Source organism: Myodes glareolus, chromosome 26 (genome assembly GCF_982192425.1).
Source record: "Myodes glareolus chromosome 26, mMyoGla1.1, whole genome shotgun sequence".
In the NCBI taxonomy this organism is placed as follows: domain Eukaryota; kingdom Metazoa; phylum Chordata; class Mammalia; order Rodentia; family Cricetidae; genus Myodes; species Myodes glareolus.
The window spans coordinates 4,892,043-4,909,734 of record NC_142051.1 but is presented as its reverse complement, the minus strand read 5'-3'; the positions used below and the strand labels follow the sequence as shown (position 1 = coordinate 4,909,734).

Sequence of the window (17,692 nt, the reverse complement as noted above, 5' to 3'; positions counted from 1 at the left end):
ATACCAATGTGATTTTTTTCATGCTCTATGACTCAAGTGTACAATGTCTTTAGCCATGTTCTGGAGAATACCAGCAGCAGTCCCAGTGACCTGTGGTATTTGCAAGGCACGGGCATCTATGGCATTCCACTGACCAACGACTTTGCCTGCCACTGGGTTTTCAATTTATGGCCTGTGGTGTTTGGGAGAGACATTATAGCCCCATTGTAGGCTAACTCCTTTTAAACTCTCTCTCTATACATCTATTTGAGGAAGCTTGTACAGTCGTAGGTTTCCACACGGCCTTTCAAAGGCCTGCAGAGTTAGTTATCCTTCCCCACGCTCCCTTGTCCCTGACCCCTCTCAGCCCAAGCCTTCTTGTTCCATTATTCTTCATTTCTTCTTCAAACTAATTCACAAATTCATTATCTCCTTGCCATTTCTCTTTTTCTGCTTCCACCCAAAAATATGTCTTGACTCTTCTAACGTTGGGGATACAGTGTCAACCAGAGACAGACAGGCCACATCCTCAGGTTTTTCTTTTTGGTTTGAAACTACCATGTCCTGCTCTAGAAAGTCAAGACCATTTTGTGATAGGAGCAAGAGAGAACATTTAGCGTTGAGAATCAAGAGTAGGGCAAGACCCTATAGGGTTTTACACTTTTCATCATATTGACATATTTATTTACTACTTACTGTGTGCACACATGTCAGCAGTGGGTGTGTTCAGCAGTGGGTGTGTGGGGGTTGGAGGACTTTGGTACTTGACTCTCATCCCACTGTGTCTCCTGACAGTTCCCGCCAATCAAGGGTTTTTAGGGCACTCAGAGCGTTCAGCTGTGCTGAGCATGGAAGTGGCTAAGGGATGGAGCCCGGCTTCACTTTTAAATAAACATCCTGGCTGCTGTCTGCAGCAGAGACTGGAGGGACCAAGAACAGCCTTGTTGGGATTACCTCCTTGAAATGAACCAATGGTGTTCTTTTTTAAACCCAGTGGGTTCCATTTGCTCCTTCTCTTCCTGACTTCAGGTTGTTTGATACACTAGCCACACCCATTCCCGAAGCAGTCTTTTGTCTTGCTTTCTGGCCTGATTGATGAAAACCCATATCTCCGTTGTTCCACTTGCAAAATGGGGGTGATTGTGTACCCACCGTTCATAAGTTGTTTTAGTCATGAAATGAAAGGGATAGGTGTGAATTAGTGTGGTTCACTGTTTATAGGTTGTTTCAGTCACGAATGAAAGGAATAAGCGTGAATTAGTGTGGTTCACTGTGGTGCGGGAGAATTGTCTGTATTCTGCCAATCATGTTTTAAATAAACGCTGATTGACCAGGCAGGAGGTGTAGGTGGGAAAACCAGACAGGAAGTAGAAATGATGCGAGGAGAGCAGGAGAATTTTGGGGAGGAGGAAGCTGATTCCTCCCACTCCTGCCCAGACCACCAAAGCAGCAGGATGTGATCTACCCCACTGAAAAAGGTACTGAGACACATGGCTAACATAGATCGGAAAAATGGGTTAATCGAGATGTGAGCGTTAGCTAATAAGTAGCCTGACCTAATGGGCCAATCAGCTTATAATTTATGGAGACCTATGTGTGATTTTCTTTGGGGCTAAACAGCTGTGGAAACGGGGCAGGACAGAAAACCCCAACAAACAAGCAAGGCCCTCTCATGTTACATCACCGTTTATAGGTTGTTTCAATCACAAAATGAAAGGGATGGGCACGAATTAGGGTGGTGGTTTGAATATCAATACTCCATCATATATTTGAATGATTGGTTCCCAGTTGGTAGGACTGTTTGGGAAGGATTAGGAGGAGTGACCTTACGGGAGGAGGTGTGTCACTGAGGACAGACTTTGAGGTTTCAAAAGCCCACCCCATACCCAGTGTCTCTCAGCTACTGCTTCAACTCCATGCCTTCCTGCTTGCTGCCATGATCCCCACTGTGATGGTCATGGACTCCAACCTGCTAGAACCCTGAGCCCCAAGTTCAGTGCTTCCCTTTATAAATTGCCTTGGTCGTGGTGTTTTGTCTCAGACATAAAAAAGCAGCTACGAGAATTACTTAGCAGGGCTTCTTTCCCAGTGACCATGCAGAAAGCTCTACCAGCAGGCTCACCACCATCATAGTCATCCTGGGACAACATTTTGTGACCTCTCCCTTCTGAGATTAGCACCTCCTCCTTTTAGAACTGCTCACCTGGAGTTGAGCTACAGTTCAGTTCTCAGTCTTTTCTCACTTAAGATGTCTCCTTAAATGATCTTGTTTACTTCTTGGCTTCAGTTCCAGTCTGTATTTAGATGACATCCCTGGTCATCTTCCCATCAGCTGAGTTCCCTAGTGTTCACTTCCTTCTCTGCCATCCCTGAGTGGATAACCTTGCCCTGGGCAGCCTGACCATGGCAAAACCAGAGCTTCCTTTTCTATCTGAACTTTGGCCTCCTCCTTATTCCCCAGATTAGAAAATGCTGCTATCATTTCCACTGTTGCATGAGCTAGGACTGTGGTCTCCTGATTTAAAATATCTACCTCTCACCGACAGCCGACCTCTGCCTCCATGGCTGCCCTAGAGATCGTGGCTGCCTTCGGTCTTGTGTAACTCCTGCCCATTTCTGTTTTTGTCACATTGATATTTAAATATGCCTATCTGGTAATAATAATCTCAGTAATTTATGTTCCTTTTCCAAATCCTTACTATGGCTTCCATGATTTGCCCTTGCCAATTTCATCATCTTCTCAGACCTGCACCTCAGCCACAGACTCCTTCTCTGCCTTCAGGGAGTGACAGTTACTCCAGCTCCTCGCCACTGTTCACCTGCTTCATTCGGGACTCCTCTTTCTTTTCTTATGGGGTTCTGTAGATGCAGCCCAGGGCCTTGCAAGTACTACATGAGCATGTTCCTCCTCAGCTATATCCCTGGCCCCCAGAAATTATTTATTTCTTTGAAATGTTATGTGTGTGAGTGTTATGCCCACAGGTATTTATGTATATTGTGTCCATGCCTGATGTGCAGAGAGATCAGAGAGGGTGTCAGATCCTCCGGACAGATGGCCATGAGGCTCCTTGTGGGTGCTGGGAATTGAACTCAGGTCCTCTGCAAGAGCATCACCACCAAAGCATACTCCTGACTGGGCAAAGGTCTTATCCTTTACTGTTAAATGTGAAGTGAAACAAGCATTTCTCGTGTCTCTAGACTGTATTCCTTCCCTCTGTTGTGCAGGTCTGTGTCCCCTTTCTGTCCCCATGTGATCCTTACTGCTCTCAGTAACCTTAGCTTTCGTGACACCAACAGGTGAGCAGCCGGGGATCTTGGGGGTCTAGTTTTACTTTCCTCATCTGTTTGTCAAGTAGAACGAGGGGTGAATGCAACACGGGCTTGGCCAGGTTGAGGAATGAGAGCAGCTCGGCATGTGGTGTGTGCTTGTCTTTCACTCTGACTAAAGAGGAGACCAGTGAGCTTTGGCTTCACAGACACAGACTGTGAACAGAGAGGAGGAAGACTGCCGCGGGCTGAAGCAAGCTCTAGAAAAGAGGGGTTGTCTTGCTGCTGAAGCGTCTTGGTTTTGATCAGAGCAGTACCCTGAATTTTCATGGCAGCACCCCTAGTTATCTCCCAGTTTTGAGAGTCAGCATGTAGGTGCTTCCTGAGTCCTGTGAGGTAACTGCAGTGTCGGTCCCTCGGAATTAGCCGCTAGATCTGGATGGAGCACGTGTCGATTGGTGCTTTCCGTACAGGGCGGCCGAGCTGTGTTGTAGCTTTTCTTCTGCCTCCTTTGAACCCCGCAGGACTGTGCTGGGCTCTCACGAACTTGCAGGCAGTGGTCCCCTGTGACGTGAGTTGGGGTTTGGCCTTTTTCTTCCATCCTTCCTCTTTGCAGTCTACCAACCAGAAGGTTTTTAGAAGAGCCTTGGGGGCAGGTGTTCCTGTTTTTATGGTCTCTCCTCCACTTCGCTGGCAGTGACAATCTGACTGCAGGCTTTGAGTGAGGAGCTCTTCGGAAATGTATTTCTTCTCTCTTATCTGTGCCTCTATGTACCAGACGGAAATCTCCCTTTCTCTCCTCCTCTTCTTCAAAACCCTTCTCTGTCATTTTTTCATTTTGTAACTCTACATGAGTCTCTGTTTTAATAAGCTCATTAAAATCACTTTTATTTTATTTTTATTTTGTAATGTTTTTCTCCCAGTGTTTATTTATTTAGCATGTCTTCTGTTAGGTTTGCCTTCATCTTTTATAGAGTTTATTTTAGTTTCTATGACTAAAAAATACCAGCAAACCTCATCCAATCTAACTTTTACATTAAAAGTGAAATAGCATTTAACTCTTATATGGGAGGAATTTAGGAATAGTTTTCCTGTTGTGTTTTTATTAATTAAAATAGAGCCTATAGTTGAAAGTGATTTTTTTGCATTATTTTTGTTTTTATATTATGGTCTTCTTTTAAGGACTATTTTCATCTAATCATTTAACAGTCATCGTATTTACTGATTACCACATTCTTGGTCAACGTTCTATTGCTGTGAAGAGACACTATAACCACAGCAGCTTTTATAAAAGAAAGCATTTAGCTGGGGCTTGCTAACAGAGTTAGTTAGTCTATTATCAGAGAATTAGTCCATTATCTTCATAGTGGGAAGCTTGGCGGTGTGCAGGCACACATGGTGCTGGAGAGGTAACTGTGAGTTCTACTGGACTCACAGGCAGCAGGAGAGAGAGAGAGAGAGAGAGAGAGAGAGATACTGGCCTGGCTTGTGCATTCGAAAGTGACATACTTACTCTAGGAAGGCCACACATTCTAATGGTACCACACCCTTGTGACCAAGCATTCAAACCTCTGAGTTAATGGGAGTTATTCCTATTCCAACAACCATATTACCATATACATTATATACTTTAATTTTGTCAACCTTAAATTAATGATATTTTGACTTATGTATCATAACTATCGGTAGGTGTCATTCATAGCCTAGAGTACTATCCTTGATCTGATACTTATTTAACAAGGTAAGATATATTTATTTTGTTTCCTAAGCCTAATGGAATTTGATAAAAAACTATAATATCCCTTGCAAAAACATTTGATTAAAAAGAAAATTATCAAAGGGCATAATAAGGAGGCTGGGATATTGTTACTGGTTAAGCTGACTGTAAGTCATAATGTGTTATGGAATATGTAAAAAGTCACCACCATTCTGTGCTCAAAAGGGGCCTAGGACAATGGAATTTACTGACATTTTGATGAGAAATTACTATCAGTCACAAGGTTATTAGTGCTGAGAATGCAAGATCTCAAAGTGGTGTGAATAATTCTCAGGGTTATGTGCAGAATTCTCTTTAGGTCCTTGAAAACTTTATCTTTGAGTGACAGGCAGTAACATTGCAGCTCTAATTTATTGCTTCTGTTGGAGCTGATAAGAGCTGCTCAGCTCTTTGATTTTTGCATGCCTGAAGTTGGATCACTCAGAATTGACTGAAACAATCAACTGCAAAATTTGAAGTTTCATTTTTTTGTTGAAGATGAGGTTTTTTTGAAAATCACTAAAGCATAATTCTGGAAGTGGAAAAATCATCCTTATGAAGTTAAGTATTAATGACCCTGTCTTTCCATATCCTAAATTAAGTAAACTAAATTTTGTAACTCATAACTCACTTGTCTTTCTCCTCTCCTTCCTCCTCTCCCTTCCCTTCTCTCTCTCCCTTCCCTTCCCCCTCTCCCTTCCCTTCCCCCTCTTCGTTTCCCTTCTGGAAAGTACTGTTCCCTGCACTGTGCTATAAAGTGGTATAACCGTTGCATTTAACTCAAACTTTAATTGAAAAACAATTATTATCCATATTTTGCAGGTAAGGAAGCTAAAGAACTATAGAGATCTCCAGGAAAGGGAAGATTTTAGGGGAAACTGAACAGTTGGTTGTAATCGGGACATAATATTTATTCAACTGGTATACCCTGGCTGCTTCTGAGAGCTTTGCATCGAGTAAGGCCTAGAAATAGTGAAGGCTGAGCTGGGGAGTGTGGTGCGTGCGGAGTATGTTGAGGGCTGAAGTTTTTTTTTTTTTAAATATTTATTTATTTAGTATACAATATTCTGTCTGTGTGTGTGCCTGCAGGCCAGAAGAGGGCACCAGACCCCATTACAGATGGTTGTGAACCACTATGTGGTTGCTGGGAATTGAACTCAGGACCTTTGGAAGAGCAGGCAATGCTCTTAACCTCTGAGCCATCTCTCCAGCCCAGGGCTGAAGTTCTGCAAGCAGCAAAAGTAATGACTCGGGTCGGTCTCGGAGGAGGAATAGAGAGACCGGCGGCACTTCTCTCTGGAGGAGGTGATGGGACTTGGAGCCTCCTGAGTGGTGTCTGAGCATGGGTGAGGCGAACCCTGTGCAGAGGACAGCAGGGCGGATGTGAAGGGATCAGAAGTCCAGGCCTACTCGCAGGCTGTTTGTTCTCCGTTCTGGGTGGGAAGTAGAAAGGAAAGGATGCATTTTGGAATGAAATGGTAATACAGTTGCATCAATTAGTTTTGCGTGGATAGCAGTCATTGAAGTAGAATCAAGGATGTGAGTTTATGGTTTTAGTGATGGTAGATGGGAATACCTTGGAACAAAAATATAGAAAGAATAATTCATTAGTGAAGAAAGAAATGAGCTAAGTTTTTTTTGTTGTTTTTTGGTTTTTTTTTTTTTTTTTGAGACAGGATCTTACCCTATAGACTAGGTTGGCCTGGCACTCGTTATGTAGCCTGTACTGGCCTTGCACTTAAAGTAATCCTCCTGTTTCAGTAATCCTCACAAATTTGAGGCTACGTAGTGAGACCTTGACTCAAAAAAGGTGCCAATCACAGATAGACACAAATACTATAACTTCTACCCCAGGCCTAGAATTATAGTACCAATTCAGCCATCATCAGGAAAGGGTTTTCTTTAGATGAAATGGTCGTTTGGAACACTGTTTGAGTTTCAAACATAAATTTTGTTTTTTATGAAAAAAACCTGCCGATGATTCTTAGTACAGGGGTACTAAGCAATAACCCTCCAGCTTTGCCTGCCTTGGTCTCATTCCTCTGAAGCAGAGTTTTAAATCACTATTGCTTTGATGCTTGCTGTCATAATTTTGATATAGTTATAGCAGCATATGTTGATTTTTCAAACTTGGATAATATTGAGACATGAAAGAGAAGGGTTCCTCCCCCGCTGCTTCTGCACGCGTCTACCATTGTTGGTAGTCTATTGTAATCTCTCTGTTCGCTTCTCAGCCTTGGTGTGTTCACTCCTCGCTCTTGAGAAGCCCCAGGTCAGGCTGTGGTGGAGGGATAGATGCAGCAGGGTGACTTAGCTTGACCAAAGTCTGGTTTCCTGTCAGGTACTAGGTCAAACTTGGTACCCGTCTCTCTCCATGGCCTCTTAGTGTGGCCTCCTTCATTAAGAAGCTCCTGTTTGGGGCTCACCAGTGCTCACGAACTGTTACCATGTCCCAGGAGGGAGGAAGGAATTGAAAGCCAGTGGCTCAGTCTTTAAAGTTTGTCTGAAAGATCACATTTCCTTTTCTGCAGTCTAGTCTCATGTTCCGACCTGACTAGGGAGGCCAAGATGGCTGTGTGTCTGGCTAACGTTCCAGAGGCTTCTGCTGTGACCTGCAGCAGGAAGGGTGGTTTCCAGTGAGTGGTGTGCCCTCTGTGCTCCGTGGGATGAAGATTCTCATGCTCGCCACTGTCTGCTCATTTTCTTTCTGGCTCTCTTTGCTGCTCTGTCCTTTTTGTTTTGATGTGCGAAGCTGCTGGTGTTTGCAGTGTGTTCAGAAACAGCCAAATATCTGTCCACGGGTTGTTTTTAAAAGCTTATATTGTTATGACATTGTGTGTGTGTGTGTGCGTGTGTGTGCGTGTGTGTGTGCGTGCGTGTGTGTGTGTGTGATTACTTATGTTTAGGTTAAGAAAAGTGAGCCATTGCTGCGATTACTTTTTCTTAGGTCTGAAGTAACTATCTCTGGGACACTAGAAGACACACACACACACACACACACACACACACACACACGGCACATAGATTGTTTTCTATTATTTTTATTGATTGATTAGAATGAGAGCATTATACTCATATGGACTTGTGTGCAGACTCCGATTTGCAGCTGAAGCTGCAATAGATGTGGTTGGTGCCCAGGGAGCAACCAGTCTCTTTAGGATAGAGGATTTCATTAGTTCGTTCTTGTTTCACCACTGAGTGACCACCTTGCTCTTTGAAGGGTTGGATCAGTTTTAACTCAGTGTGGTCAACCTGAACAACATCCATCTGGTCTTCAGTGTGTTTCTGTAAGAGGAGAGCCCTCTCTTCCAACCAAAGCAAGAGTCCCTTTGTGATATTTAGTAACAGAGGGCTGACCAATGGGAGAGCCGCCATGGGCTTGCCGTGTTACCCCCTGTCGTTGGCACTGACTTTTCATCTTTTTGGACTATGTCTCCTGAAATAAGTACAGTAATATCTGGAGCACCAGAATCCATACTTTTGAGGGTTAAGAGCATATATTTAGCATTTTAAATTATGTGTATGTGGATAGGTGGGCACCAGTACAGATGCTCATGGAGGCTGGGGTATCTGACTGCCACGGAGGACCTGGTGCCATGGAGGAAGTTGGGATCTGACTGTTGGGAACTAAACTCTAGAAGAGCAATACACTCTCTTTCTTAGCTGCTGGGCTATCGCTCCAGCCCCAAGGAATTTTTAATAGAGCAGAAGATATTAAAATAAACTTCCTTCTGGCTCCATTACTTGCTGCCATGGAACTTCAAACAAGTTATTACCTGAACTTTAGCTCTTTCTCAAACAGCCAATCACAAACACCAGCGGCTGAAGATGCTGAAGGCTTCGTTCTTGTTTGTACTGCATGTTCATTGCGGACCAGATGGAAGGACTGCTGCTTGTTCCTTATTCCAGATCATGGCTAGCAGAGTCGCCCTCATCTAATTAGAGAGCACTGCTGGGTTTTGTTATGGAGGAAAAACAAGCTCTGCAGGGTTTCACACCAACAGTTAAGAGGCCCAGAAGTGGCACTGTTTTCATTTTTGCTGGAGCTGTCACAGGGTCTCCCTCCGCCACAAGGGGGCGGGAGCAGGAACTGCATGCCTAGCCTGGTAAACGGAGAGCCAGAAAGAGCAAGTGAATGGCAGTCGGGGAAACTACTTCAGCGAATCACACTCGCGTTGGGGCGCTTGAATCCGATTATCATGGATCGTTACGTGAAATGTGTATGCGCAGATACTGAAGGAATGCTAGGTAAAATAGGCGATAAAACTACCGAAGCCCCTGTAAACAAAAGCATGAGGTGCAAACACAGGTTGATGTTAATGCTATCTAGAAGCCCGTAGAAAACAGCATTGGTGCTTTGAGCCAGCCTAGCTCTAGAGCCTCCTAGCTCTCTATCAAGAAGTGGTGGGGTGAAGTTACAAGCTTCTGGAAGGTGGAGACTGGGTAAGGAAGCGGGAGGTTCCATAAGGAAGAGAGTAAGCAAGTCAGAAACCCAGAGGAAGCCAAAGGCCTAAACTGGGGGCATGATTACTTTGGGAACCAGAAAGAAAGAGCATCAGAGATCGAGACACAATTTCTGCAGAGGGAGGAAGAAAACAATAACCAGAAAATTAAGGGAGATCAGCCCTACATGATGCGGCCAGGAAACTCTGCTCCTCAGTTCTATGGGGTCTGTAGTATGAACTTAGCGGCGGCCGATGTCATAAGCTCTGTGTTTACAGAGGAGACTTGCAAAACTCAGAGTAAAGCCCCTCCCTGAAATGTAGCCAGTGAGGGTTTAGTGTGAACTCCAGGGCTAGAAATGGAAAACCCGAAGCTTTCCTACGTAAGAAAATCCCGAAAAGAAGTGATTAAAGCAGCAGAACCAAGCCAGGTGCAGTGCTGTAGAAGTGTCCGTCATCTCAGCTTTACAGGAGGGTGCGGATCACAAGTTCAAGGCCCGCCTGGGCTGAAAACTGTGTTAAAAGCCAGCAAGGACTTATTTCAAATAAAAAGTAACAAAAATGCTTGGGGATAAAGTGTTTGCCCTGTACAACCCTGGAAATGCTCCCTCCCGTAATAAAATGATTTGTGTGGGCTTTTCTGTCTTCTCAATGCTTTTCTGTATTAAGAAAAATAGCTAGGGGATCTGAGCTCAGATCTCCAAAACTCATGTAAAAAGGAAGAAAAAATACAGCAGAAATACATAAAGTAGAAGCCCCTCACTGACAGCAGTGGCCGCTGTACTGCACAGGTATGTGCGGTGGTAAAAGGAGTTTGAGAGCGGCGGTTCTCAACCTTGCTGGTGCTGGGCTCTCTAATACAGCTCCCCATGCTTTGGCGACCTCCCCAACCTTAAATCGATTTCTGTTGCTACTTTATAACTGTCATCTTGCAACTGTTACGAATTGTAATGTAGATATCTGTGCTTTCCAATGGTCTTTGGTGACCCCTGAGGGGTTGTGACTTACAGGTTGAGGACCACTGGCTTAAAGCATCAGTTTGAGAATATGACTGAATTGGTGTGTTCTATTGTACTCCTGACAAGTCAGGAGCCCTAAACAAAAGGCATTTCATAGAATGGACTCAGGAGAAGTTGAGTTTATGCCTGTAATTCTCTGCTAGTTACACCGCTGGGATCCAGAGTAGCCCTGCTGTTGTCAATATTAGTTCACCTTTTATATCCGTATCTTGCTGTGTGAATCCAGTAGTGGAAATGCCGAGCTGCAGACATAGCCCTCTTCTGTGTTCTGATTGCCTGACCTGTAGTCTTATCAGCTGTAATGATTTCAAGACAAAAGGTGTGGTTGTCTTCTGTTCTTCCTCGCTGTGACGTGACGGAAGCCGATGTGCTCAGATGGTCCTTTCGAGACTGTCGTACGGTTGCGGAGCAGACGGCACAGGCTGCACATTCGTCGGTACCTGGACTAGATCTTACTTTTCTTTTCTCTTAGGCTAGAAACAGTCAAAACTAATAAATGAACGAAACATTATTGGAGACTATAACTCCATCTAGTTGTTGAAAAAAATCTTGGTTATCAAACTTGGTGTGGCAAGTCCTGCATATGTGTTGCTTTTATTGATTAATAAATAAAGCTGCTTTCGGCCAGTGGCTTGGCAGAGTAAAGCCAGGCAGGAAATCCAAACAGAGATGGAGAGAGAGAGTGGGCAGAGTCAGGGAGACGCCTTGTAGCCACCTCAAAAGGAGACAGATACCTGGGAACTTTACTGGTAAACCACGAGCCTCATGGTAAAATACAAAATAATAGAAATGGGTTGATTTACTATATAAGAGCTAGCTAGCAATATGCTTAAACTATTGGCCAATCAGTGTTTTAAATAATAAAGTTTCTGTGTAATTATTTCGGGTCTGGACAGTCGGGAACTAACAAGCAGCCTCCGACTACACAAACTTCGGCTCCTAACGGCAGTTTTGTTTGTTTGTTTTTTTTTTGTTTTTGTTTTTTGAGCCAGGGTTTTTCTGTAGCTTTGGAGCCTGTCCTGGAACTAGCTCTTGTAGACAGACCAGGTTGGCCTCAAACTCACAGAGATCCTCCTGCCTCTGCCTCCCAAGTGCTGGAATTAAAGGCGTGTGCTACCACCGCCTGGCCTAAGGGCAGTTTTTAACAAGACTTCTTACAATGAGGTGTTCTCCAAACTTTTCTAATGAGACACAGAAAGGGGAGTGGGTCTAGATGGGAGTGCCGGAGGGGAGGGACTGGGAGGAGTAGAGGGAGGGGGAATTGTAACCAAGCTATACTATGTGAGAAAAAAAAATCTATTTCAATACATGGGAAAAATTAGTTCTTGAAAAGATGCAAACTAGAGCAGTAGACTTTAATCCACCAGTCTGAGAAGTCTCATTGACATCGCTTCAGGCAATCATTTGTTGATCTCCACATGATGATGAAGACTAGCCAGAGTTATCTGGAGAGGTTATTTAAGCATCATTCCCTTTCCGCTATTTGTCTATGTGTGTGCATTTGCTTTTCATATATACGTCAACCAGAACAGTGTGTGCTGATTGCAGAAGCATAAATGAGAACAGAATTGTCTTTTGTGAAGGCAGATATCAAACAAAATTCCAAGAACATAAAACTCTTCCTATTATGTCTATTTTTGTTTGGATAATATATTTTTTACTAAAATACTATTTTTTTGTAAATTTATTCAAGCTTTTAATTAAAAAGTAAAATAGTAATTTTGCAAGTTATTTTTAATTATTAACATTTTATTGTCGCCAATTCCTTCTTAAGTTTGTTCACTCATAATTTCTACTTTAGTAAGCATTGATAGATATCACTACATAAACAAAAGTCTTGGACTCCTTTGATTCTTTGGTCTGTAAAGGATCTTGAGATAAAAACGTTTAAGAATGTAAGGAAAAATGAAAGTTGAGTTTTCCTTCACACATCTTTCTAATTGTCCCAAATCCTGGTATTTTCCAGCCATTCCATCGTCTGTATTCCCACTTAGGCCAAATCTGAGCGCACAGCCTGCAGCTTTGTGTCTGTGCAGCTCACCCACCAGTGACCCATTGTTCCCCGTGCAGTAAGACCACTCTGGGGAGAACCCAGTAACTAAAAATTCCATGTCTCCTCCTGCTGCTCCCTCCCTCCTGCCTTCCTATTGGAAACAAAGATTTGTTTTGGCTCATGTTTTCAAAGACTTCAGTCCATCCTAGTGGGGGAGCCCTGGGGCACAGCTCAGTTCATGTCATGGTGGTCCAGGAAGCAGAGGAAAAGAAAGTACAAAACTATAAAATATAAAATTTTTTTGCTCTTTTTACTTTTAGTTCTTTGGTGAGGCCCACCACCCAGTTCCCAAATGAATCACATGGAGTCTTCTTTTTATGAGTGCCTGACCTTTGCCTTGGCTTCTTTCTCACCAGCTTTTCTTAACTTAAATGACCTCATCTCTCTTTTGCCTCTGGACTTTCACCTTTCTCTGTTTCTATATACCTTTCTTTTCTTCTTACTCCATGGACTGCTGTGGAGCTGGGTGGCTGGCTCCTGGAGTCTTCCTCTCCTTTTCTCACTCCTTGATCGTTTCTTCCCAGATTTCTCCTCCTATCTGTTCTCTCTGCCTGCCAGCTCCACCTATCCTTTCTCCTGCATTGTTATTGGTCGCTTAGCTCTTTATTGGACCAATCAAGTGTTTTAGACAGGCAAAGTAACACAGCTTCACAGAGTTAAACAGATGGAACATGAAAGAATGTAACACATATTTACATCATTAAACAAATGTTCCACAGCATAAAATAAATATAACACATCTTAAAATAATATTCCACAACAACGTCTTAAAATCATTTACCTTGAAAAATGTTTGGAAGAGTGAGGATTCTTAAAAGCAGCCTTCTCTGCAACCCCAGAGTCGTCTCGTTAGTGGAGGGGTGCTCATCTCTCCCGCCCACAAGTTGCCCGTTCCCTCTGCACGTAAAGTGTGTGTCAGGCCTGTGCTGACGAGAACAATGGCTTTAATTTTATAGCAGACATTTTAATTAGTGGCCCTGAGGTGCTGACATGATGAAGTTTCTTCTGCATGAATCGGGAAGACTCGTGAGGTGACGCTGTTCCCTCGGCTGAGCCGTTTCTGTCAAAGGTGCTCTTTGTTCCAGGACGGCCTTCGTGGCTCTTGCTGCCCTGGCTTTTCCTTCTTGAGGTCCTGGTGAGATTTGAGTATTACATTTTTAAAAAATTGTCCTTGGCAACATTAAAATTTGTCGGTTCTCTTGGCTCGTGCAGTTTTGGGGAGGACGTTTGACTATCTCGTGAAAACCACTGATGTATACATTGCTTTGCATTTGTTGGAGAGGGATCTGACCTTTAGGGTTGATGGCTTTTAAGTCCACTGGCACAGTCAGCTCTAATTGGGGCTAATTATCAACTTGCCAAGTCCTCTGGATCCCTGGTGGTGATCTCTCTTTGGTATAGTGCATTTTCCAAATTGTTAGGGCAAAAAGGAAAAGGGGGAGTCGGGGAGGATCCACACCCAAACACTAGCAAACTGACTGTAGTCATGATTTGGGTGTGAGAATTCTGAGGTAGTAGAGACGTAACTTTCTGACCAAGGTAGGCATTTGAATTATCTTTGAATTTTAAGAGACGATGCTTTTCACGAGTCTCCCTTTTATAGGAGCTGCTGGCAATTGTATACATGTAACAGATTTGAGTTCCTCTAATCACTGTCACAAGGGAACTGGCAACAGCAACATTGGAAATGAGGGCTCTGAGCCACCAGTTCCACAGGTCGATCATTTCCACCAAGTGTTCTGCTCAGTAGTGAATGGGCTCTTGTTACGTGCTGGGAAGTGGGAAGGCACCTCTCCTGCCCTTAAGAGCTGCTTGGTCTAGAGGAGGAGAGGATGAAAACAGATCAGGACTGCGGTCCTGGGAGAGGTGAGCGCATGGCAGGTGCCCCAGCACCGTTGGGAAAGCTAGCTGTGACCAATGGCTGCTGGGGTGGCAGCAGAGAGTGGTGACTTGCAGCAGGACCTGGAGGTGGTGGGGAACACTGGACTTGTCTGGGGGGCACAATAAACAGTCGATCCGCAGGACTCTAGGGTGAGGTAGGATGGGGTGAGGAAGGGAAAAAGAAGCTGTGGAGTTGGATAGATGGGAAAGATCTGGGAGGTGAAAAACCTTGTTTTCAAGACTTTCTCCTAACTCGTGCAATATTAAATATGGCAATGATTTGACATGTTTAAATAATATCATCAGCTTACTTTTTCTGAACATGTATCATGTGCCAGGTCTTGTTAGAGGTACAATTAGCTAATTAATTTATTTAGTGGTTATTTTAGAGTCGAGGAATCCAAGATGCTGAGAAGAGAAGTCACTTGTCCCAGGTTATACAGGTGGTTACGGTCCTGCCAGGATGCTATCCAGGCAATCTAGGTGCATAGCTCGCGTAATCCATAGTGACACGCAGCTCTCGGAAAATGGATTATAGACTGTGTATCTGTTGTCAACAAATTGTTTCTTTCACTGCAACTGTAACACACACACTCTCTATTCGGCACAAAAATATTGCTCCCGTGCTCTAGAGAAAACTTGTTTCTGACTTCATGCACGAAAGGCATATTTCCTGGGGTTCTTTGGTTTGATGGAAGTAGGGGCTGTGGTTTTGAGCCACAGGTGGCGTTCAGAACATATTCGCAGACACTGTATGTTCACAAGCATTCTGTTAGTTTGCCGGCTTTTTCTAACATTCTTGTGAGCATTCATAAAATTAGGATCATACCAGCTTCCAACCTATGAAGTCGTTACTGGAGAGATCTCCAAGTGGATCGCACCATGGCAGGTTGTAGTTCTTCATCCCGCAGCACGGAGGCCAGGTGGCTCCGGCAGCAGTTCTGCCAGCAGCATCACTGGTGCTAGTGTAGCCCATCCAGGGTCAACTGGAAAACCACAAAGTCAAACAAAACAGTTTAAACCCCCAAGCTGGGCAAAGTCAACTCGCCACTAGATGGCGCTCTCACATTTGGGTAGGAGAAAGGCAGAGGGGACAACTGTTAAATTGCAATCCCATTGAGCCCCTGATGTTTGCAGTCCTTGGCCTTTAATTGTAGAAGGCATCTTTGTTCTTTGCCTGACCTGCAGAGTGACGTCACTGCCTTTCTTCCTGTGTGCTGGCTTTGACACAAGCCAGATGGCCACAGTGATCCGTAGGCGCCCAGGCTGCCTGGTACAGCGGTCGATGAAATAGACTAGGAAGACATTTTATGGTCAGCTGTGGGAGCACAGCTAGGCCGCAGCTTTGCTAAGTAATTACATTTACCGCACATACTTTGTTCCTCATGGGGAAGGGTCTCATGGAAAAAGCCTCCATTTTTATTTATGGCGTTGTGAGGTATAGACCTTTGATCTTTTATTAGCCGGTAGTCTGTTCCAAAGGCATGCACCCTTTTGCCTGCTCTGCAGTCGCTCGTGAAAACGACATGTTTATTTATGTCTAACGGTTCTCTCAGGCTGCGCACTGTGTTTCTTACCCTCCCTCTCCCTCCAAGTTGCCTCCAGTTAGGAACACAAAAATGTTTTAGTTTTGTAGAGAGTTTCGTTTGTGGAAGTCAGAGTTCAGACATGTTAATACAAGCAGATTTCCGTCAGATATAGTCCAGAGCGATTTGGTCAAATATATTACTGTTTATTATGTGTTTGCTCTTCAAGGGGGTCACAAGAGTCCAGGAAAAGACTTTTATTTTGGGGTGAGGAATGGAGGTGGTCGTGGTCAGGAAATGAGCAAGATATTAATTTTATTCCATTTTTGGACATTTGGCAGTTACAGTTACTTAACATGGTAATTTTAAATAAAACACCAGAAATTGATAACCACCGAGTGTCCTCCGCTTTCATTTGAAGTTAATCTTCACCGGTTGCAACAGTGCACGAGATGTTTACGAAAACCCTGCGAGCTGAACTTTTGTCTAAAGTTTAACATCGTATGGTTTTGAGATTCTTCTACATTTCCGAAGACTTTAAGTAGTTTTTACTCCTTTCAGTGTTGGGCCATGAGTGCTGCTCACCGAATTTTATTTAGAAAGCATAAATCATAAAATCGGATGGAAGTACATGCTTTATTCAGATATGACGGCTTGTGGGGTGAAGCCTCTTAGTTGTCCTTAGGGTTTTGCTTTTCTTTTTCATCTTAAAATGTGGGTTCCTGCATCTAATGAAGACCGCATGCATAAGGATAGAGTCTGGCTCTGTCTTCAGATGCGTGTTTCCTCGCTCTTTCTGGACTGTATTTGTTTGTGTCTTTGAGCTTTGAGCCTCAGTTTCCCCTCACAGATGTCCTGAGGATAAAACCTGCCTCCTCAGGGTACCGTAGGAATGAAAGGTAACGGTGAGAGTCAGCTTGGCACCTGAAGCCGAGCCACGGGCAGTTGGTTAGCACTGTGCATACGCTTAGCTCTGTAAGCCAAAAGCCTGTAGTTGTTTAATGAATGTGCCTAACGTTTGTGATGTTTTAATTCGTTGTTTCTTGTTTTCTTTTTCTTTTCTCCTACTCAGCTTTTGCCCTGGTTTTGCGTCTCGGTTTGTTGCTGAAGATATCACAGTGATGTCTGCATTCAACCTGCTGCATTTGGTGACAAAGAGCCAGCCCGTGGCCCTGCGAGCCTGTGGGCTTCCCTCAGGTGGCTGCTTGTTGTACTCTGGGCTGAGAGTCGGGCACTGGGCTGAGTGGGTGTTTCTGCTTAGGAAATGCTGCACCATCATGTTGTACTAAATGTCATCTCTTTTGTTTGGATGCTGATGTGAAGATGGGAATTGGCTATAAATTATCACTGTACTCTGAATAGCACCCATTCCCACAGTCTTCTCAGTAGAAACACAGCCAGTCTCCGTGCCCAGCACACACCCATCACTAGTATTTCACGGCATCTTCTTGTTCTCTAGTGCACAGTACACATTTGCACTCTCCAGGAGAAACTGCCCCGAGTCACACACAGTAGGACTTGTTAAAGTGAATGACATGCTTCTCACTCCTATAGAAAAAAAAAAGCTAAAATGAACAACTTTAAGGTAATCGTGTTACTTAGATTGTACTTAAGAAGAAAAGATTTTCTGTTTAACAAGAATCAAATAAACAGAACTAATACAGCATGTTTCAAATTGGTTCATAAATTAGAACCACTGTGCTTTTTAAAAATGTGATTTTAAGCATTGAAACCAGTGAAGCACAGGAGCTCAATGTTTCACTGTGTGT

General features: G+C 43.8%; 1 protein-coding gene across 2 annotated transcripts in view; it reads left to right on the top strand.

The window, feature by feature from the left end:
- The window catches only part of Msrb3 (methionine sulfoxide reductase B3), a 122,841-nt gene that overhangs the window by 12,900 nt on the left and 92,249 nt on the right, over positions 1-17,692 (top strand). For both annotated transcript variants that reach the window (XM_087902201.1, XM_087902202.1), the window contains exon 2: positions 16,996-17,120. In XM_087902201.1, coding sequence (XP_087758327.1) covers positions 16,996-17,120 — 125 coding nt within the window. The remainder of the gene's footprint in view (positions 1-16,995; positions 17,121-17,692) is intronic.